This window comes from Notechis scutatus, chromosome 1 (assembly GCF_049901735.1).
Source record: "Notechis scutatus isolate UNSWTSFEM ecotype Mainland chromosome 1, rNotScu1.2, whole genome shotgun sequence".
Lineage (NCBI taxonomy): Eukaryota > Metazoa > Chordata > Lepidosauria > Squamata > Elapidae > Notechis > Notechis scutatus.
In genome coordinates this window covers 193,398,924-193,421,888 of record NC_142009.1, presented here as the reverse complement: position 1 = coordinate 193,421,888, position 22,965 = coordinate 193,398,924, and the positions used below count along the sequence as shown (strand labels likewise).

Sequence of the window (22,965 nt, the reverse complement as noted above, 5' to 3'; positions counted from 1 at the left end):
GCAAAATGGGGGGAAATGGCTAATGCAAAACAGATTGCAATATTAATTCTGCCTTTCCTTTTTATGTTCATCTAGTTGCGAAATGAATTGCGCCTCATAGGCTATTTGGGTAAAATAAAAAGATTTATTTTGATTCAGGGACACATCTATTTGCTGACAATAACAACACTCTGCTCTCAATAGATACTTAGAGGAGCCAGCTCTTTTGAAAGCTTCTCTTAAGGAAGGAACAGATGGCTGCATGTAGTTCATGAGACAGGTGTAATCGGTTTGGAGATCAAGACAGATCTCTGGAAAAAGAGATTTGTTTGCTGTTTGTCGGCTGTCAGTCTTTGTCTTTGCTCAAACCCAATTATAGAACAGAGACAAATTACATTATAAGGATGACTAAAGCAGGGTGAGAAAATACATTCTTTTCATGTAGGTTGTTTAGTATTTCCCATATAGGTGACTTAATTTTTTTAAAGATATCTGGGAACCATGATTGATTCTAAGCCATAGAACCATTATTTATCAACAAAATAATAATTTTCTTTTTTGTTAGCCACCATATCCTGTCTTTGCAATTTAATCTGATTATAATATTCTGACATTTGTTTTGTGACCTAAGTGAATATAGCTGCAGTCTATTATATGTTGATATTTTTAATGTTATTTTTTTAAAATCAAAATTTTTTATTTTTGGCTTCCTATGTATGTTCTATGGAATATATTTTTATATTCTTAAGCATTTTGTTTTTTTGTTTTGTTGATTTGCTCCATTTTTTTTTAAAAAAATGGAACTCTACAAACAGTAAAATAGAACAAAAAACATAATAATTTCCCTTCTTAGTAGGAAAGACACAAGAGCCAGTTTGGTATATTGGTTAAGGCATCAGGCTAGTGAGTTCTAGTCCCATCTAGGGCACAAAACCAGCTGGGTGACTTTGTGCCAATTCCTTTTTCTCAGCCCTGGGAAAGAGACAATGAAAAACCCAAGAAAACTCTATGGACTTGTCCAGGTACTTTCTGAAAATCAGACATGATTCAACAGAAAAAAAAAGAATACATTATACAGTATACTGCCTTGTCCCCTATGTGACAAAAATTGTCTGATTGGAAAGTTAATTTCGGTGGTTCAGGTTATATTATGACATAGCCTCTTCTTTATTATCCAGTAAAGAGCCAGTTTAGGGGCAGGGGAATGGCTATTTATTATATGTGCTCTTTAGCCATCTGAGGCACCTGCTTTACCAAGTAATCAATATTAGGAAAAGCCCCTAAGTTTTCAGAGCTATCAGTATAATTATCATAATCCATGAATCTGGATAAGGATCTGCACCACTGGGAATTAAAAGAGATCAAATTTTCAAATGAACATGGGGGCTCAGATTCAGAGAAGGTGGAGCTCTAATATAATCAAATTGAATAATTAGTTGTCAGTCATGAGGAAATTAAATACACCAATTGTATTCCATGATAGTTCTTCCTTGGATCCAGGTATAAATACATCCCATAGAATTGCTATATCAATTGGCCATTGAAAAAACACATCCTGTTTCAGATACTCCTCTGGAGAATTTGACATATCTTTAGCCTCAAAGGCATTTCCAATTATGAAGGAACATTGAAGATGACCCCTGCTACCATCCGTGGTGCTGCCTTGAGATTTTGAAGTATATGCAGTTAATTCAATCTCAAGGCCAGGTTGTCTTCCAGCACTATGACAGATTTATCCTGTTATAATAAAGTGTCAAGGTGAGGTTGGTGGGAGCTTGAGGAATTGTACATAAAATTTTGTGTTCTACCAGGAATTGCAACATATAGTTATTGTATAAAATGTTTTGCTCATTGGAATTAATTTTTCTACTGGGTAAAGATTTAGAGAAAGACAGAGTTGAGCATAATGGGAAACTTCAGATAAATTGGAAGGAAAACAGACAGTCTGTGAAGGTCAAATTCTCCAGCATTAATAGACTTTTACCAGAGACAATATTAATTTATACTTTACCCTTGCCCTCCTTCCTCCAATCTTCTCATTTGGTTTTCTCTCTTGTTCCTACCCATATTCTCCTCCCATCTTCAACTTTGAAATATTATTCAGTTCAAATTTGTGGAAATATATCTTGAGGACTTCTCAGTCCTTTAGCTCACCTAATTCAGTTTGTTCCTCTTTACATCTTAGGTTTTTGCTTTATTTCTGGCTCTGTTTTAATTTTTCCATTGGTCAGATAACTTCCAATTATGGCTATATGTTGCCCAGGTATAATGTCTATTAAATACATCTTTATCCCTCCTTCGAGGTTAGCGAAGATGCACCCTAACATGAGTCCATATTGCTGGAAGTGTAGGAAAAAAGAAGGAACCTTTTTCCATATGTGGTGGTCTTGTACAGAAACCCAAAGGTACTGGAAGAAAATCAAAACTTGGTTGGAAGAAATTACAAAAGAGCAGATAGAATACAAACCAGAGTGCTTCCTGCTAGGGATTTTTGATAAACAAATTTCCAAAAAAGCTAAATACATAACAATACACATTTTAACAGCGGCCAGATTAGCCTTCGCTCAACACTGGAAACAACATCAAATTCCATCAGATGAAATGATTATTGAAAACATTTCAAAATGTGCAGAAATGGATAAATTGACTTTGGCGCTAAAAAACAAAGACACTTCACCATAGTATGATAGCTGGAATTGTTGGTATAATTGGATTGACCAAAGATAAATTATATATCATAAGGCATAAGAGAAAAGTATTAACCTATAATAATGAGGTAGCGATATAAGTAAAGAACAGGTGTGTGTACATGACATAAATTAAAGTTATGAAAAAAGATCTTGCAAACTGTAAAAATAAGAATGCTTTTAACCTTCTTTCTCTTTTTTCTTTTTTCCTTTTCTCTTTTTCTTTCTTTTCTCTTTTCTTTCTCCCTTTTTTTTCCTTTGCTTATTTGTGTATGTGTTGATGGTTGGTTTTAATTGTAAAAACTAATAAACTATATTTTTTTTAAAAAATACATCTTTATCTGAGAAGCTGTTAGGTTATTAGAGAGGTTTTGTTTCAACATAGTTAAAATATATAATTGCAAGTAAGCTAAAATTATTGGTATAAAATTATAAATGAACTGTAAATGAACTATATGTGTTAGAAATCAAACAATATTTCTTAAAATATATAGTTGAATAGAAGGTGCTTGTAATGTTGTTATGTAAATGAGCATTATTCTGGTACTTAGAAAACATACCAGATGGTTGCTGGTCCACCCGGGGTATACAACAGAGTAGAATGTAGTTGGTTGAACTAAGGTAGCCCCTCAGACAACAAAGAACGATGGCCAGAACCTTAGCTCTCAATTGTCCGTCCTAGCATTGCTTCGGTTGAAAGATGAACGACATGTGTCGGTCTTGTATCTCTTAAATGAATGGGTGGCTTTCAGGAATAATGGGAGCCACTACCAAATGTTAAGTAGGATCCGTTGGCAGTCTCGTCACGTTCTGAGGAGAGACTACATTTTGCTTTACCTTTAAAAGCAGTGAAGTGTTTAGAGGCAGCCTTGCAAATAAGGAAGCTGTAAATTTTGGAATGGTGTTCAGCTCCTGTGGTTGCCATTATAAGTGTTTAATGCGAACCAAGCTGAAGTTGCATAATAGTATGTGTGCAAAATAGAAAGAAGTTTGTATTTAAGCAGTTCTCCCTCCTGAGTGTAACCTGAAGAGCAGTCTGTGTCTCCTTCCAATAGTCTGAGCAGAGGATTTCTGACCCTGTCATCCCTCACTGCTATCCTTTGTTGAATAATTTTACATAATTAATTTTACCATCCCAGGGGAATCTCATATCGGCATGCTTCCTTAAACTAATAAATGTTAATGTAGGTGATTTATTAATAGTGATAATGATTGATTGGCAGGGTCTTGGAAAAGCAAAGGGGAAAGCAGTTCTTTAAAAAATCTTGAGCTTAGAAAAGCTAACAAAATCTGGAAATTTAAATCATTTAGGTGCGATCTTGACTTGTGAAATCTTTTTTGTCTCCCTCCCCCCCACGGTGCTATGAATCACAGGGGTGCTCAATGGCTCAGTGGTTAAAGGCACCGAGCTTATCAGCTTTCCTGGGTTCGAAACCTAAGCACTGTGTGATGGGTTGAGCTCCTGTTACTTGCCCCAGCTCCTGCCAACCTAGCAGTTCAAAAGCATGCAAATACAAGTAGATAAACAGGTAGTACTTTGGTAGGAAGGTAACAGCGTTCCATGCGCTTTGGTGTATAATGCACCATGGAAAACGTCTTTGGACAAGACTGGTTCCCTCCACTAAGAAACGAAGATGAACACCACCCCCTAGAGTTGGAAACAACTGGACAGGGAAAAACTTTATCCTTTACCTTTATGAATCACAGTGAAATATTTCTTCTCTCACACACAATCTCTTTCTCCTCATGTATTACCTGTCCCACGGTATCCCTTACCACCACTCCATTCTATCAGGAGGATATAGTTTTATAGTTAGAGGAAATCAGAAAGAATACTAGGGTTCGTGGTAAAAGTAGTGTTTATGCTTGACCATAGATGGAGGTTTGTGGGTATCGATTTGGAAGGCCATCTTGACTTATGCACAAAGAATCTCGAGTGTTACGCCTCTACAGGGAAGCATTGCCTTGCCATAATGATCTGCAGACAATGGTGATGGGAGGGTGGGAAAGACCAGTGATAAAATGTGCAATCACATTGCAATGCAATTCTGTGCTGTTTTGTGCTTATATTGCATGCACATATGGGATGGAGCTTGTGTCATGATGCCACAATAGGCATTTCATCATTTGGATGAAATCCTGGCCACCGTGACATCCAGTGGATTGCTGAGTGCAGAATTTGGAACAGTAAATAGCAAATGCTGTGAAAGGAAACAGGTGCTGGAAAAGATGAAGCCAGCAAGAGATTTTAATTTAAATAAACCTTACAATTGTTGCTGTTTTTCAAAGTAATCATTGCTGATAATAAAAATAATGGTTTTAGATATTATCAATATGTAATAATCCAAATAGTATATATGTGTTGATTGTTTAACAGATCCCATTATCCACCCCCCATCCTCCTCCCTCCCTCACCATCATTTAATTGGGACTCATTTGTATCTTTACAATATTTTATTTATGTCTCTTAGGTTTTGTATAGTTTTTATCTTTTTAAGATTGGAAGCCACCCAGAGTTACCCTGTGGTAAGAGGGGCGGCAAATAAAATTTACAAATGAATAAAACTATAATGTCAGAAGAAAAATACAGTTTAAAACATTGCTTTTCCTCTTACAAATAATTTTAGCCATAGATACAGAATCATATATTTAATACTTCCATGCCATGTTTTGATTCAGAGCTACTGGGTTTTCCTGGATGGTGCTGACAATTACATGGATGCATAGATTTTTGAGCTCTTATCTTTAAATGTGAAATGGATTTTTAAATGACAGTGCTCATCAGTGTTTATCATGGAGCATCCTCAGCTTACAGTATATTTTATATCTTCTGCAAAATACCAGAACAAAAGATGAACTAACAAAATAACCTTTCACTTTTTTCCTGTAGAATTTTAGCAGCTAATAATGCTAATGGTAATACTGAATATGCAGTAATAGGATAATGAAGAATTCTTTTAATACTCTGAAATCCAGATATAAAGCAGCTAATGACTTTAAAATGTCCTCTCGTCTCTCATCCTTCTGTTTATAATTTACTACGTGAAGATTTCCTCTCAATATTTGACTAGAAAGGATTAGATTATTCCAAATTCGTTATTACAGAATGTTCATCATCAGGAATACAGAGAAAATATTACCTTTAAGCAAATGCATTATATAAGGTTTGGGTTGGTTATAGTTGTTGTATATTTATGAGGCAACTATAGAGGAAGGAGTAGCAGAACCTGGGGATGAAATTAAAAGAGGGATCAGCCTAGAATCTGTACGTAGCCACAAGCAAACTAAGCCTATTCCTTCTTGAATTCTATTGATCCATATCTAACACCTAACAGGTGCTAACTGTTAGTTGAGAATATTCTCCTTGCACAGCTGAGTAGCAATAAATAAGTGTAATTGGATTTTCATGTAGGACTTGATTTTCCACACCTGAAAAAACCCAGTATTGTTAGAATTCAAATATAGAAGAGTTAAAATTCAGTCATGAACTTAAGATATGAGAGAGGGGGGGGGAGGGAGGGAGGGAGGGAGGGAGAGAAGGAGAGGGAGAGAGAGAGAGAACTTATTTTACTCAGTCACAACAAAGTCCAATGCCACCTAGTGGATATGCAGTGAAATGTTGTTATCCACATAGATTGTGCATTCATATTGGTAACGAATTGGGCACTCATGATTTGCACACAATGTATTAAAAGAGCTGCAATTTACCATATTGCATTGCTTTCTTTAAATTACAAGCCTGACATTCCTTATCAAGTACGGTAACTTTTATTCATGTGGAAACATGGCCGTTCCAACCGTGTTCCAGACAATAATAACTTGGATTCAATGTTATAATATATCAATTATATTCACATTTATTGACGTATATGTTAAAGTTAATATTTCTATGATGGTACAGATATATCCACGCAGTTTTTTTGGCAACAGCATGGAATTTTGCCTTCTTCCATGTATTTGATTAGATCATATGATGCAATTATACTTGAGTTGATAAGAGAAAGACAAGAATTTTCAGATGTAGCAATAGCACTTAGACTTATATACTTCCCCATAGTGCTTTATAGCTCTCTCTAAGTGGTTTACAGAATCTTTATTTTACTGACCTCAGAAGGATGGAAAGCTGAGTCAACTTTGAGCTGGTGAGAATTAAACTGCTGGCAGTTGGCAGAATTAGCCTGCAATACTGCATTCTAACCACTGCACAACCATGGCTCTTATCATATCATGCCCAAACAGTTTTTATCTTGCCAGCAATCCACCTGGTTATATTTTACCTCTATGGAAGTGAATACTAATTTCCTTATTTTTTTTTTTTGAAGAAGCTGACCTAGTCATGGTCAAATATGCAATTTAAGGACATCATGATCTATGGCTTTATTGTATTCTGGGTAAAATTATCTTCATAGAACATCTGGATCATATAAAAGGCAACCTATCCTGCTTGTACATATGGTCAGTGGGAGACCTTTGGCCTGATCCACTAGTATTTTGAACTGAAGGCAATGAAAAGAAGAGCATTATGTGCAGTTCCCAGAATTTGGAACTCTGAGTGCGTTCATCAAGTTTGTTTCTTTATGGAGATTTGAGGGCTGGGATCCTTTCATTTTCAAGATATTTCACCTGTTGTCTGTAGTTGATTGTTGTTGTTTTGGCTGTTTTGGAAGAAAAGACCGTGCTTGCTTATAATCATTAATCTGCCAATTTAATCCTTTTTTCTGGGCTTGTGGATGGACTCACTGAATATAAAGTGAAGGGTATCTGTACAGTAGACTGCCTGACAAGATGATGGCACAGATGGCTGGCTTCTATGGATATTCTGCTGGGAACTCACTAGTCCTTTTACAACGTCAAGATCCTCCACATACAGCACAGGCTCTCTATTGGGTATCATTAAATCAAACTGTTAGCAAGCAGCTGGCCTGACAGCGAGCTGGCTAGCTAGTTCACTAGCTAGTTCTCTCCTAAGTATAAAGAGGGGAGGGATCTAAGGGAAACTCACTTGGACATAACATGGAATTTTTTTTAAGTCCATTTCTCCCGTTACCCACAACAAAAATATTGCAATTCCTGTATCCAACTCTGAAAATCAGAGAAGGTGCTACTATTTGCAGTTCTCACTTTTGAAGACATGACCATCTCCATGCATGCCTATTTTAAGGCACTATCATTTTTATTTCATCCTCAAACAACTAAGGAATTTAGATGTTACGTAGGCTGCATGTTGTGTATACGCTTTTGGGGCATCATCCCTAATTTACTTCTAGTTTGTACTTTGCCCAGAACATTTTGATTATGGATGGTCGATGTGCAGAAATCCTCCTTGTGCTCCATTTTGTTACTGTATTTTCTGTGGTTTGATACCTTTCAAATACGTATGGAATATACTATAGGGTTTAAGCACTCATCAATTGTGATGGAATGTAGTCTTTATTCCCAAGAAGGAGGAGCTGCATTCCAGACTGCAAAGAGGCAGCAATGTTTAGATACATTGGCTGCAATAATAATAATAAGAATAAGAATAAGAAGAATTAAAACATTATCTCTAACAATTCTCAGAGCATATCTATAGTTGTGCAAATAGTTGCTTTCGTTTGGCAAGATTCTGTCTACAAGTAAGGAGCAATAAAAGAAATTACTTCTAACTCCTCGTGTCTTTCCTTGGCACTTGGGGGCGGGCTGACATCAACTTTCTATGTGAGTAAATTAAGAAAGATCTTAGCTTTATTGGACATTATTATTTGTTCAAAATTGCAGTCTTCACCATATAGCAGAGGCTTTTTTTTCCAGGAAAAATTATATAGAGAGACAAGTAAAATAAAATCTATGTGACAGTGTATTTTCATCTGGCACATCTCTGCATTCTTATGCAACGTTCAAGCCATTTTAGGTGAAGTCAAATTGCCACTGAATAAACCTAACCCAGGAAACAGGCACCTTAGCTTCCAAGTTCAAATGAGATAGTGGTCAAGGATTCTTCTCTCAGAAAAAAAAAAAGTATGATTGCTTTGCTTTCATACTCATATTGTTTATAAACGATTTAGTAGAAATGGATGTCAGAATGGAAAAACTCCTGCTTGAGAATAAATATGCTCACCCAATTATGACCTGAGCCATCTTCTTGTGACATCATAATGTTGCCTGCATTGATGGGGCTCACTTATTTTACTTCTGACTACAAACTTTGCCTGTGTGCAGTACAGTATTGAGCATACACATGCAGCAGCATCATGGGTAAGGCTATAGTTGGGACAAGCAAGGTAAGAGAATGGAGCAAGGGATTCCCAAAGCTGCCTGTTGGAAGGAATAAAAAGGGATCCATAGCAATGAAAATAAATAAGAGGCATGCTGAAAATATTCATTTAACCCTATCCGAATGTGTGTTTTTTCAATGGCTTGCCTTTGTAATGTAGTATTCTCTGTTACTCACAAGGTTTCCCCCCCCCCCCAAAGAGGCTATTTGATTATCTGTATCAAACAACAACAAAAAAGATAATATGCACTAGCTCCTGCCCTGTTCAGCATTTTTTTTTTTTATTGTTCCTTACTCCCTCAGCAATTATTGAATTCAAATTCCTGTTCTGTCACGGATTTGATTTGACCTTGGGAAAAACCCTGCAGTTGCCTTTTGAGACATGTTGGTGCCTACAGCATGAACAGATTGATTTCATTGTTTCTCACTGGATTGGGGGGGGGGGATGACGGACAATTTCATGAATATTTATAACTGTTTTACTTCTAAACATAGAGGTACAACCCAACAACCTCCAGACCACAAGAACTGAATTCATCACAAGTAGAAGGTCAGCTTCCCACAATGAACACAGTAATGTGTAAATACACAGAAATGTGTGGGCTGGGAAACGTAGAGCAGGAGAACAAATTTACTGCCATAAATTTCTGCAGAGAGAGAGAGAGAAACAGGAGAGGAGGCCACAGTGCAGAAGGAGTGGCAAGGAAGAATCATTAAAATTTCCTGCCCTTTCTGATAATACAAGTCTCTTCCAAAAATGAAACACAAATGAAAACAAAGTCAAAACAGATGCTTATCTAAGTGTCTTTAATTTCTCTTAGAGAATTTAAAATATTCAAATGACAATATTAGGAATGTTTGCTAAAGCGTTGTCAAGATTTTAAGTTAAAGCATTTAAAAAACAATTTTCATATTGCAGCTTTGGTTTTATATATATTTTAGCCACATGAGAGAGTCAATTGCATGATCTGAATGCAGTCTGGGGAGGATGATACTTTGCTCCTCTGAAGTCTGAAAGACAGGCTGGAACATGACATGAGTGTTTACTATCTAGTTGTGTTTCAGTTCCCAAAACTGGCTCTTTTCAATATTGAGAATCTCTGAATATTTAATCTTTGTGACAAAAAGGGGAATATTTAGGTTAACTATTAAACATAATTAAATTAATTACCTCCCGTTGTGACAGGATGTGTTCTTTCTTTTATGCAAAAAACCAGAGTAGAGGTACTCCTCCACCTCCGACCACAATTGAGCCCAGAATTTATGTTGCTAAGTGAAACATTTAAGTGAGTTTTCTCCCATTTTATGATCTTTCTGGCCAAAGTGTTAAGTTAATCATTGCAGTTGTTAGTTACTAACACGGTTGTTAAGTGAATCTGATTTCCCATTGACTGCTTGTCAGAAGGTCACAAAAGGGACCTTGAGACATTGCAACCGTCAAAATAGGAACCAGTTGTCAGATTATCCTAGTATAAATTACTTGACCACGGGGATGCTGCAATGGCCAGTATGAAAAATGGTCATAAGTCACTTTTTTTCAGTGCCATTGCAACTTTTAACAGTCACTAAATGAGGACTAACTAAACAAGAAGAATGCAGCTCTTTCTTTTCTCCATTGCAACAGGATGTTTTGATCATTCAGAAGTATTTCATTTCAGAACCTTTGAACTCTTTGAAATAATCTACAAAGCCTGTTTTGTACATGAAAAAAAAAATGATCTGAGCTCAAACCAAAGCATTTCAAATTTAAACTATTGGGACATACACACAAACATCAACATTGATTCAAGGATTAGTTTTGCATGAAGCTAACTTTAGTGAACCACCATGTGAATGGCACTGGGTATTTTAATTTAGATATATGTTTAAAATATAGCTTTCACAGCAATTATTTCAGTGGTCAGTTTCATTTTTTTTTTAAATTAAAATGAGGGGAAATCACTAAATTTCCTTGGTTCAAATATTACCGCTTGAAGCTTACATTAAAAAAAAATTAAAAGGAGAGAGGAGGGAAGCACAGTAAGTTTCCTTGGTCCACCACACACCTTCATGCTACTGACAATTCATTGAGGATAGATCTCAAGATCTTAATTGCTTAGTCTGCAGTCAGAAGTTCCTTGGCTTTCATTGCATCTGTTCCCATTGCAGGTACATGTGACAATAGTGCAGCTATGAGTGGAATTTTAAAGAGGAAGTTTGAAGAAGTTGATGGCTCCTCACCCTGTTCTTCGGTGCGGGAATCAGATGATGACATCTCTAGCAGCGAAAGTGCTGAGAGTGGGGACAGTGTCAACCCTTCCACTTCAAATCATTTTACACGTAAGTACTACAGTTACAGTGCAAGGGCCCTTTCCTCATTATAGACAAATGAAAGTCAGTGCCTATGGTTTCCTCCGTATTCACCCAGTTTTCTACTCTACTGGAAATAGATGGAATACCAGAGCTGGCATCTCACAACTGGAGCATTTGGGGGGGGGGGGTGTCCTCTGTTTGCTTTCCATCATATGGAGCAGATTGCTTGTGTGAACTGGGTTTTAGATTGGAATGTTTAGATTGCAAGACTGAGAGATGTACATGTGAAGAAGTGAAGTCATCAGACCATCAAGGAGGAATGATATGTTATCAAATTTGTGACAGGCAGACATGAGCAACAAGGTTGCTTTACAATATTTAGACTAATGCATATATTTGGAATTTTGAAACTATGTAATGGGCACTCTTTAAATGTTTGCCATGGAGGACATAGCCAGTCTCCAAACACCCATTCCCTTAAGACAAATTGGTAAGAGTATTCCACAAAATTCACCTAACATCCTAGCATGTTCCCAAGACTTCAACTGACTTTGCCTTTTGTGTGTGTGGGGCGGGGGCACACCTTCAAATAAGACAGTAGCCTCCATCCAGCTACCATTTTTATTTATGGACAATTCTTCTAAGATCTGTGTAGCATCAGGAGTCATTGTTGGAAATACAGTTCAGGTACTAAGGCTGTTGCTTTCATTTGCAACACGTTTATTTCCAACTTCTTTAAAAAAAAAAACTTGGTCAGGGAGTTTAGTAGACACTAAGGTAGATGATGGCAGGCACATTGATGTCCACAGACATCAAAACTGGTGAAACAAGGATATAAAACAGTCTCCAAGATTATGTTGTCAAGTTGCGTCAAAGCTTGCCTTTCAGATGATTATTCAGCTGTTTCATTCATCATTCGGTTGTCTGATCCACAGAAAACATGATCTGCAAAGAATGTTGTGGGATGCTCTTCTTAAAGTTTTATGTATACTTTAATCTCATGGATATTATTAGTTTAAGTCATTTGTATTTTAGATTGTTCTGTCTCACTGGCTGATGTGAATACTGTATACTTTTCTGATTAGAAAAATGGGCAGAATTCATGGAACTTTAAATAATTAAATAGGATTAGTAGAAGACCTTGGACCCAAGTACAGCAACCTAGCAATAATTTATCTATATTAGTTTATGGTAAAATGTTTAATTTGCTTATTCACTATTTTCATCAGTGTTTATAATTTAAATAATAACTTTTATAATCCAAATTTATATTATTGTATGGCAATTTAATAGGTTGAGGGAGAGCAAGAGGTCTGTCCTTTTATAGTCTTTGCATTATAAATTGTGAGTAATCAAATGCTAAGCACAAAATTCATACAAATGAACTTGGCTTTGCAAAATCTAAGAAAGCCAATTTAGTCCAGTCATCTGAATCTTACTCATGCGGTCTCATCTCTGTAAATCATGTTTATGGTTTCTGCTTATGAGACTAATCTAATAATCAGTTGAATCAGAGATACACTTAAGTATGAAAGTATTGAAGACCAAACGTTAATTCTGATGGCTTCCTGGCAAGAAAAGAAAATGATGAAATATTCTAGTGTGTATAAATGAGAAAATGAGGAGAGGGAGACAATGCTAGAGCAGTTATTTTGTGTGGAACGTCTTCTTCCTGGCAAAGCAGGAATAGAGCCCTGTCTGAAATCCTAGAGAGACACTACCAGGAAGGTTGATTCTCTCTGGCCTCCAAGATATCATTATAATTTACATTCTGTTGTCCTTGGCTATCTATTATTTTGAATAAGGTGGTTATGTTTGAGATACAGTGTGACTACTCTGCCTAAGCAGTATTGAAGAAGAAGAACCAATGGTCTGATTTATTATATGATTATTTCTTCTGTTCTTCTGATTGGGGATATAAAGGAATGGCAAGATGATAACCATCCAAATGAGAGTAGGGATAAGTGGGATACCTTTGGTAAGAAGCTGTACAGTAAAATTTACTGGCAAAATCACTGGGCAGTAAGAAGGAAAAACACAATGTGATGAGCTATAAAAGGAGGAACAGAATTTATAAACATATTTAGCTATGTTCAGCTATAGATAATGTCACTTCAAATGGGGCTGCAGCTGAATTAAGTTGTCGAGTTGAGTTGAGTTGCAGAAGAATCTTAATTGGCAACTACAGTAGATAGCACTGTTTGTCACATAAGGTTCCATTGAGATTTGTTTTGAAATTACAGTATATTATAAATGGTGCTGCCCCTGGTGTACATTGACAGTTGCTTGATATCTTACCTCCTTGAGACAGGAATAATTCTGTTATGATGATGCTAATAAATTATGGCTGTATGAAGTAGTTTTCCAGTAGCATGAAGGCCAACTTTAAAGTGATTAATTTAATTGGCTGAAAAGTTTGTTTTACGTTTTACAGTTACGTGCATTGAACCTAATTGTTTTGACTCATACATAAATGGGCATTTCCCTGCCTTTCTTTCTCACACAACACATGCACCCAGACATATTTTAAAAACAAACATTATACAATGTTTTTCCCTCTCCTCGTGTCACAGGCATCTAATTAAGAGACCACTGTGCTAAAGTTACTACTGTAAGTTAGTCCCTAACAAGTCAGGTAGCTGTTAATTAACCAAAAAAAGAGTCATTTTTCCAAGTGGAAGTCATCCCTCTATTCCAGACTCTGCATCATTTTCAGAAGTTAACTAATAAAGTTCCTTCTAGTCCACGCATGTCCTTATTTACAGTTAACATCTCATTATATATATTTTCCTTTATCATTATTGTTTTTGTCTGTCGAACAGCTAAATAAATAAGGTCACCGATGCCCTTCAGAAGTAAAGTCCTTCATAAGTAACCCCTCCTCCTCGAGTGTGGACATATAATTGCAGCTCTAAAAGATAAGTTCCAAAGGAAGAAAGTGAAATACAGACATTTCTGCTTGATATTATATGTAACTAACTGTGACTGCTTTTCCAAACCTTTCTAAATATCAAACGATGAGTACTGAGGTATCACTGTAAATATATTCCTGATATTTACAGTGGTACCTTGGTTCTCATTGTAGAAACACAACTCTGCATACATACATGGGGATTCAGAGGAGAGGGCCCAGCAATGATATGTGCATCAACATGTCATGACATGTTTGATGCAGCTTATGTGCTTACACCAGATGTGATAAACATGTCATTTGTGCAAAGATGTCAGCATTTAGACATTATCATGATTTCCTATGGTTGCTTCTGAGTGGGGAGGCAATCATTTGTCATGATTATGCTGTTTAAAAACAAAAGCAAGAAAATTTGTTTAGGTTGGGTTCCAATCTGGATACTTGAAGGAATTGTCTAGGAGCCATAGCATCTTATGCACAAACCTATAGTTCTCTGTACCTGCATAAATTGCCTCTTGCTGAGATTCTCTTACATCTCATTTCACCACTTAAAAACCTCTGAATGCAAGAAAGAGAGAAAGAGGGAGAGGGAAAGGGAGAGAAATAGAGCAAAATGACTATCTGAACCTCTGAATGTCACTGGTTTTAAGTTTTAAATTTTCCTTCCAAATTTGATAGCTGAAAAAACCCTCTATCCCTGATCTCATGTGACCCTGAGACCCAACTAATTATAGATTACAGATTAACAGAGTTGGAAGGGACCTTGTAGGTCATCTAGTCCAGGGGTCACCAACCTTTTGGACCTCAGGGACTACCAAACTCATAATTTTAAATCCCATGGGCTAGAGATCCTGGGAAAATCCCCCAAAAAGTCTGCAGGAAAATTCCCCATCCCATTTTCCTACTGATTGATCACTCTTTATTTGGGATCATAGGATACCATCTCCAGCTCCATTCTCAGGGGGAGAGAGAGAGAGAGAGAGACTTTTGGCTTCATGCAAGGAAAGCAGCAGAAACAGCAGAAGACTTTCTTTCTCTCCCCCAAACTCCACCAGAAATGAGTCTTTGTGAGACTTGTCATGTTGTCACAGCCTCTTGGAGCAGGATGCCTTGCAGGGCCCCAAAGACTCATTTCTGGCGGAGTTTGGGGGAGAGAAAGACTTTTGCTGCTTTCCTTGCGTGTAGCCAAAAGCAGAAGAAGAAAGATGTGGAAAGAAGCAGCCCAGTGGCCAGGCGAGGCACATGGGAAGAGTGGGGCAAGTTCCCCCCTCTGCCCTTTCCCCCCTCCCCTCGTGTTGTTCGCAATGCAAGTGACACAAGCCTTGTGTTCCTGTGGGCCATGTGGGTAGCGCAGCCTTGTGTTCTCATGCAGCCTGCATTAATTGCTTTGGGGAGTGCTTTGGGGGTGACATTTCTCTGTGGACCACCAAAATTTTCTCACAGACCACCAGTGGTTCCCGGCCCACTGGTTGGAGATCACTGATCTAGTCCACCCCCCACCCAAGAAGGAGACCCTGCACTATTTCTGACAAATGGCAGTCCAGTCTCTTCTTGAAAGCTTCCAGTGATGAAGCTGCCACAACTTCCGAGGGCAAGCTGTTCCATTGGTTGATTGTTCTCACCGTCAGAAAATTTCTCCTTATTTCTAGGTTGAATCACTCCTTGATCAGTTTCCATCCATTATCCCTTGCCTGGCCTTCGGGTGCCTTGGAAAATAGCTTGGCACCTTCCTCTCTATGGCAGCCCCTCAAATATTAGAACACTGCTAATTAAAACGTAATCCATTGCTATAAATTTCAAACTACTGTCCTCTAATTTAATCTGGATTTTATACGAGCGTGAATTGCTACAGCTTCTTTACCAACCTAGACTGATTGGCTGCCATGTTTACCATTTGAGCATCTAAAATAAGAGTTTGGTGTAATGGCATGTACAATCTATCATGTTTGTTCAAGAGGAAACCAAGTCATCTCTAGGTATCCCCAAACGCTGAATTGATAACTACTAAAAATTGTCCTTTCTCCTTTCATTTCATTTGCCTCAAGCTTATTGGTGATTCCAAGCATCAGTTCGGGATTTATTTATTTGATTTTAAGGCTGCCCATTTGCTGTCGCAGAAAAAAAGAGCTGGCTGTCATGGGGATTCTATATTTTGGCATTCTGAATGGCAGCTAATAATTCCATGCAAGTATATAATACGATAAGGTACAAATGCCTTCCTGTTTGAATACATTCCCCTCGCCATCAGCTGGAATCTGGCAACTAAGCAAGAATGTCACTATTGTCAAAAATGGTCGTATATCCCTTGTCTGGATAGACAAACCAGCAGAATCCTGTAATCAGTGATATTCGATGCCATTCAGTGAATCAGAAAGCTGTCTCCACTCCTCTGCTTCTCCTTGATTTGCATTGCACACAGTATTTATTTACATAAGACTTTCACAATATGAATCTTATTTAAATCTGATGTTGTTTATGAATCTTGCATGTTAACTGAATCCAAAACGTGCTTTGTCTGAAGAAATGACCCTCTCTAGTACATGAAATGAACACAATTAGGGTAAGGGAATATGAAATCAATTGAGATACAGATTATAAAGCTCACTGTGGAGGAAATCATGCCTACAGAATTAAAATCAATCCAGCTAGGATTACTTTTGGGAATAAGCCTCTAGGATGCTAGTAAAGTTTCCAAATAAAATATTAATGCTTGGGCATCCTCAGAAGCAGAGATAAATAGCTTCAATTGTGAAACAATTAGAATTAACGATGAGTATCAAGGTACTACTGTAAATATCGAATGTATTTATAGTACTATCTCAGTACTCATCGTTAATGGGTTCTGGGAGGTGCAACGAGTACCAAAAGTGGTGAGTAAATGATGTTTCACATAAGGAATAATGTAGTAAGTCACAAGGCAGCCGTCACTGACAAGTTGTACTTTGTGCATTGAGTACCAAACAAATGATGAGTACCTGGACAAAATTTTTGTGATAAAATATGTGGAGTACCAAATTTGATGAGTTTCAAAGCAGTTGAGTACCAAGGTACCACTGTATCTAATGATAAAAATATTTAATTAAGGCTACCATATCTGGGCTACAAAAATTGGGAGGATCTAGGTGGCAACAAATACTTTTGTTATGTTTGCTTTTTCTTTTCTTAATCCAATCTGTTTTGCCCTTCTCACCTGCAGATATGTTTAGATTATGACTCCAAAAATCCTTTGCTAGTCTGTCAAATATTATTATTTGTGTGCATGTTTAACATTTTGCCCTAGACCACTTTTTGAGTGGCTTGCAAACTACAAAGCTGTATAAATTAAAGTGCGAAAAATTAATAACATAAACAACAGAGGGGTCACTATTCAGGCATAGATTTTGTTCCCAAGTGCCTCTCCAGAAAACCATTTTTTTACAACATTTTGCAAACACAACATGGGATGTTTCAAATATGTTTGCTGAAGTCGGGGTGTCATAACTGAGAACATTCAATCACAAGATCCCTGTACATGACATTCATTCAGATTTGGTCTTGGCAAGGCTTCCCTATGTGAGGGTTCCAAGTAATAGATCCATAGCAGGCAAAACTATGAGGCAAAAGATAGCTTTATTGGAAGAATCATATTGGCATATATCTGGTGAAAACAGATTGTAAAGTTCCTGCAATTTTCACCTAGTTAAAGGAGAAAGTTTTTCCCAAACCCCAAACAATTAGTCACATGGTCCAATCAAGATGCTGTCTGGTCATCTGGAGACCTCCCTCCTTCTACAGTCTAGGTGTGTCATACCTCAGTTGGAGCCTGACTCTGAGGGAGAGATGGAACAGCCAACAGGGAGTGGGAGTGTGACTCTGGTGGTTGTGGAGGAAACTGGGGAAGGGTACAGGCTGGATGGGCATTCAGAGGAAGACCCAAGCCCATCCCCTCTTCATCCTAGGGCACACAGGGAGGAGCGGATAAGGGAGAAACATGAGTGGCATGGTCTATGAGGGAGGAAGGGGCCCTGATCACCTTCATGGGCTGCAGCTGGGAGGACTGTTTAAAAGGACAAACTGTGCATGGCAAAGTTGCTGGAAGCAAAGCGTGCTTTATTCTTGTTGGAGCTTATCTATGTTTTGGCTTCCTCCCAACTGTGGTTGCTGCATTATCTGATAGAAGTCTGCAATTAATCATCCTTGCCTGCCATAGTAATTCCTTCAGTGTGGTTGGTGTTGCCTTTTTTTATTTCAAATTAACTTTACTTTGGGTGCGGACTGCATTTACTCCTTCCGTAAACTGTTTTCTTGAAGAGTTTGATATCCAGCCGAGGATAATTGGACTTTGGGGCCAAGTTGGAGGCATTAAAGGGACTTTATTCTATTTTTGTGTCTTGGTTATTTTTGTGTGATGCCCCAGGTCATCACAGGTGTGAGAATGTCCTTGGTTCTCAAGAGAAAGTATTTTATTTTGGCTACACAAACCCCTCTAATTCTCCGTCCTTGTCCCTCCTTGTCCACTATGGCTCCGGTCAGGTCAGCTTCAGGGTTGACACTCTACTGATCTCTCTGGATGGGCAGATTCAACTTGGGGAAAGGAGCCTTAGAGATATCTAAGTCTTAAGGCATGAAGATCGTCTTCAACTTACAACCATTCATTTGCCATTTGAAATTACAACAGCATTGAAAAAAGTGACTTATAACCAGATAACAGAGTTGGAAGGGACCTTGTAGATCATCTAGTCCAACACCCCGCCCAAGCACCATTTCTGACAGATGGGAGTCCAATCTCTTCTTGAAAGTCTCAAGTGATGTTGCTTCTACAACATCCGAAGGCAAGCTGTTGGTTGCATTGGTTGATTGTTCTCACTGTCAGAAAGTTTCTCCTTATTTCCAGGTTAAATCTCATCTTGTTAGTTTCCAGGGTTTCCAGGGATGCTACCGGTTCTGCCTGGCTCTATAGAACTGGTAGCTCTGAAGAGCAGCAGACACCGAACTGGCAAAACGTAATCACCGAACCAATAGTAACACTGGTTGAATCCCACCCCTGTCAGTTTCCATCCATTATTCCTTGTCTGGCCTTCGGGTACCTTGGAAGATAGCTTGATCCCTTCCTCTCTATGGCAGGCCCTCAAATATTGGAAGACTGCTATCATGTCTCTTCTGGTCTTTCTCTTCCCTAGACTAGCCATGTCCAGTTCCTGTAACTGTTCTTCATACATTTTAGTCTCCAGTCCCCTAATCATCCTGGTTGCTCTTCTCTGCACTTTTGCATAGCATCCCAATGATCATGTAATCAAAATTCAGTTGCTTGCAACCAACATGTGTTTATGGCAGTTGCAGCATCCCAGGGTCATGTGACCAACACTTGAAACCTTCCCGGCTGGCTTCTGAGAAGCAAAGTCAATGGAGGATGCTGGAGTCACTTAATGACCTCAAGATTCACTTAACAACCACAGTGGTTTGCTTTAGAACAGTGGCAAAAGGGTCATAAAAATTCATTTAACAACCGTTTTGCTTAGTAATGGAAATTCTGATCCCAAATGTAGTTGTAAGGCTATATTTACCTGTATGAGGCTTTAAAGCATAATCAGCACCTTGAATTGCACTGGAAGCTGATCGATAGCCAATGCAGCATCTGCATTAGTGGTGTGATATAGGCAATTATAGGCACTTTAATAATTAAATGCTAAGCCAGATGAAGACTGGCCCATGTAGAGTTATAGTAGTCTATCCAAGGGCAATAAGAGCATGTGTGATTGAAAGCAAAGCTTCCTGTTCCAGAATTGGCACACACAAAATAATGATGGGGAAGGCCCTTTATGGTAGAGCGTAGCAAGTTGAGGAAGGCTTGACTGAACAGAGTCACATATCTACTATCCAAGGACCCTGGGAATCTCCTTCATGAGATGGAGTGTGATGACCCAGGGTGGGATACAAAATAAACACAGTCACTAAAAACAGGTGAAGCCCCTTTTATTCCTTCACTTTGCTTCCAAGCTCCAAATATCCTTGACTGGAGACAAAAAACTCCCACACAAGCAGTTACAAGAAGGAGGAAATGCCGTTTAAATTATAAAGACTAAAAAAACAACACAAACCAGGAAAGATAAGGTCTTGAAGATATCCACAGATATCAGAACACACACTAGGAAGGATGCCAAACTCAGAGAGGAACAATAAACTAGAGATATTTCCACGCTTTGTTTCCAGCACTTACCCATACGCATGTCCATCCTTTTATCTAATTGTCACAGCTGCAGCCCATGAAGAGGATCAAGGCCCTCTCCTCCCCAGTAGATCATGTCTCTCCCTTATCCTCTCCTCCCTGCGTGCCCTAGGATGTAGAGGGGATGGCCCTGGGTCCTCCTCTGACTGCCCAGCCAGCCTCTGCTCTTCCCCAGCCTCCTCCACAACCTCCGGAGCCACACTTCCACTCCCTGTCGGCTGTTCCTCCTCTCCCTCAGAGTTAGTCTCCACCAGAGGCATGACATGGAGTCAAAAGAGTTAATATTCATGGAATACTCGAACATATCTTTGCAAAAAGGTAATGTTGTAGTTAAAAGAGTATTTAAAATCCATTCGGATTTGAGTTTGCAGATACCAGCATAGAAGGTCTGCTGTCCACATTCAGTTCAGTAATATTGCCCTGGTTGTGCAAGTATAAAAACACACATTCAGCTCCTTGTGATTTTGAATTAGTGGTCTTGAAGGGTCTGATAGATTCATTTTCCTGAGCTCTTACAGACTTCCCATCAATCATAGCTGTCCAACTTTATTAAGGCATGTCTTACATTTTTTTTAAAAAGAGAAAAAACTATATTTGGAATAAGATTTAAGCCTACGTGCCATTGTTGGATTTGGTGTTTTTTTTAACTATATGTGTTTAAGATGATAGTAACCTTTTATCCGGATAAATGTTCTGGGATTGTTATCCTGAAGGGCCTTTTGAAAAGGTGAGATTCCGAGTGGAAAGTTCCATCTCATTAAAGCGGCTGTGATACTTTTATTGTGCCAGCTGTGCTGTTTGCTGGATCATTTGCAACCAAATTTAAAACCTCAGTTTTAATCTTTAAAAGCTTATGCCTTTTTGAGCTAAGTGATGTGAAAAATGAGATTCAGCCTGTGTGGCCCTTAAAATCTTCAATGGATATACTTCCTCCTTGCTTGCCTTATAGGGCAGACAAATTAATGAGTGGAATTAAAGAGGAACTTCTCTTAAGTAGCCTCAGTTCGCTTTCTTCATGGAAGTTGCGAAGTTTGTTTATTCGTTTGTTATTAGATTTTTATACCACCTTTTTCACTTTATAAGTGACTCAAGGCAACAAACATACCTAATACTCCTTCCTCTTTCTATTTTCCCCACAACAACAACCCTATGAGGTTGGTTGGGCTGGGAGAGGCTGACTGATCCAAAGTCATCTCAGCCCAACTCACCTCACGGGGTTGTTGTTGTGGGGAAAATATGAATCTGTGGGAAACCTCCCAAAATCTCTCCTTTCCCCGTAACCATGGTTTGAGTTGTATTTTATGCAACTGCACCTTTTTTCTGACTTGAACTGAATGAAATGTCAATTTTATTCTTGTTACTGGCTTTTGTTAATTTTATTATTTTTTTCTACTTTTTTTTAGAACTGTTTTTTTTATTTTATCTGTGAATTACCTTCTGTGGGTTTGCGCTTTGTAAAACAACCTATTTTAAATAGATACAAGTTATAAAATACAGGTAGTCCTTGACTTACAACAGCCCCATTTAGTGACTGTTTTTAAATCAGAGCAGCTCTGAAAAAAGTGACTTACGACTGCTTTTCACACTTCATATTGTTCTGACCCAGGCTTCGTCAAACGGAATTAATATCAAACTTGTCGTAAAAGCAAAACCTATTTTATTGCAATGCTGGGAATTACTTTCATTCCCAGCCAGAACTAATTATAAACAGTTCCCCCAGATAAACACACTCCTTTCAGTACTGTGGAATGTTGCCAAAAACAGAAGTATCCAATTAAGTATAACAGAAACCAACCAAAGCACCAGAAAAAACTAACCAGAATACACAGAGGTTCAAGGAGGACTTGGAATCTATCAAACGACTTTGCTTCCTGCAAAGCTTTCACCATTGAGGTCTGACTTTTATCCCTCATGGGAGGGGCAATCACCTCCCAGCTTTACTCCCGTCGCCCCTTCTGTTTCAGCTGTTCTCGCCTTCTAGCAGCTCTGCACACACGCACACTGGGAACAGGCTCCCCTGGGTCCTCTGCTTTGCTGCTGCCAAACTCCGAAGGCTCCAAAGGCAGCACCCCACTCCCAGATGGTCCTGGCTCCTTCCCTGCATCAGACGCAGGACCCTCATCCAAGTCCTCTCCAGACTCCCCAACTGGTCCCCTTTCTTCCTCACTGTCCGACTCCATTGCCATCTGCACCGGCTGCCGGCGAACCACAACACATATCTTCATACCTTTCTGTTCTTGCAAATATTCTTTCTTCTACCACATTCATAACTTGTTTCATGGTTGATTATTTTCCTTTAAATTTGTTGCTTCCTTCATTTTGAGAATTCCATCCACGATCCATCTAAACTCAACTTCCTTGGTTTTTCCCTTCACATTTGTAGTATTTGACTTACAACCATTTGTTCAGTGACTGTTCCAAGTTACAACGGGCACTTGAAAAAATGACTTATGGCCATTTTTCACACTTACAACTGTTGCAGCATCCCATGGTCTGTGATCAAAATTCAGATGCTTGACAACTGGCTCATATTTATGACAGTTGCACTGTCCTGGGAACATACGACCACCTTTTGTGACCTTCTGACAAGCAATGTCAATTTGGAAGGCAGATTCACTTAACAACCGTATTACTAATT

The 22,965-nt window shown here is 38.4% G+C and overlaps 1 protein-coding gene across 2 annotated transcripts in view; it reads left to right on the top strand.

The window, feature by feature from the left end:
* Nucleotides 1-22,965, top strand: part of CSRNP3 (cysteine and serine rich nuclear protein 3) — a 53,111-nt gene that overhangs the window by 7,705 nt on the left and 22,441 nt on the right. For both annotated transcript variants that reach the window (XM_087949804.1, XM_087949805.1), the window contains exon 2: nucleotides 11,068-11,238. In XM_087949804.1, coding sequence (XP_087805930.1) covers nucleotides 11,091-11,238 — 148 coding nt within the window. In that variant the 5' untranslated portion in view covers nucleotides 11,068-11,090. The remainder of the gene's footprint in view (nucleotides 1-11,067; nucleotides 11,239-22,965) is intronic.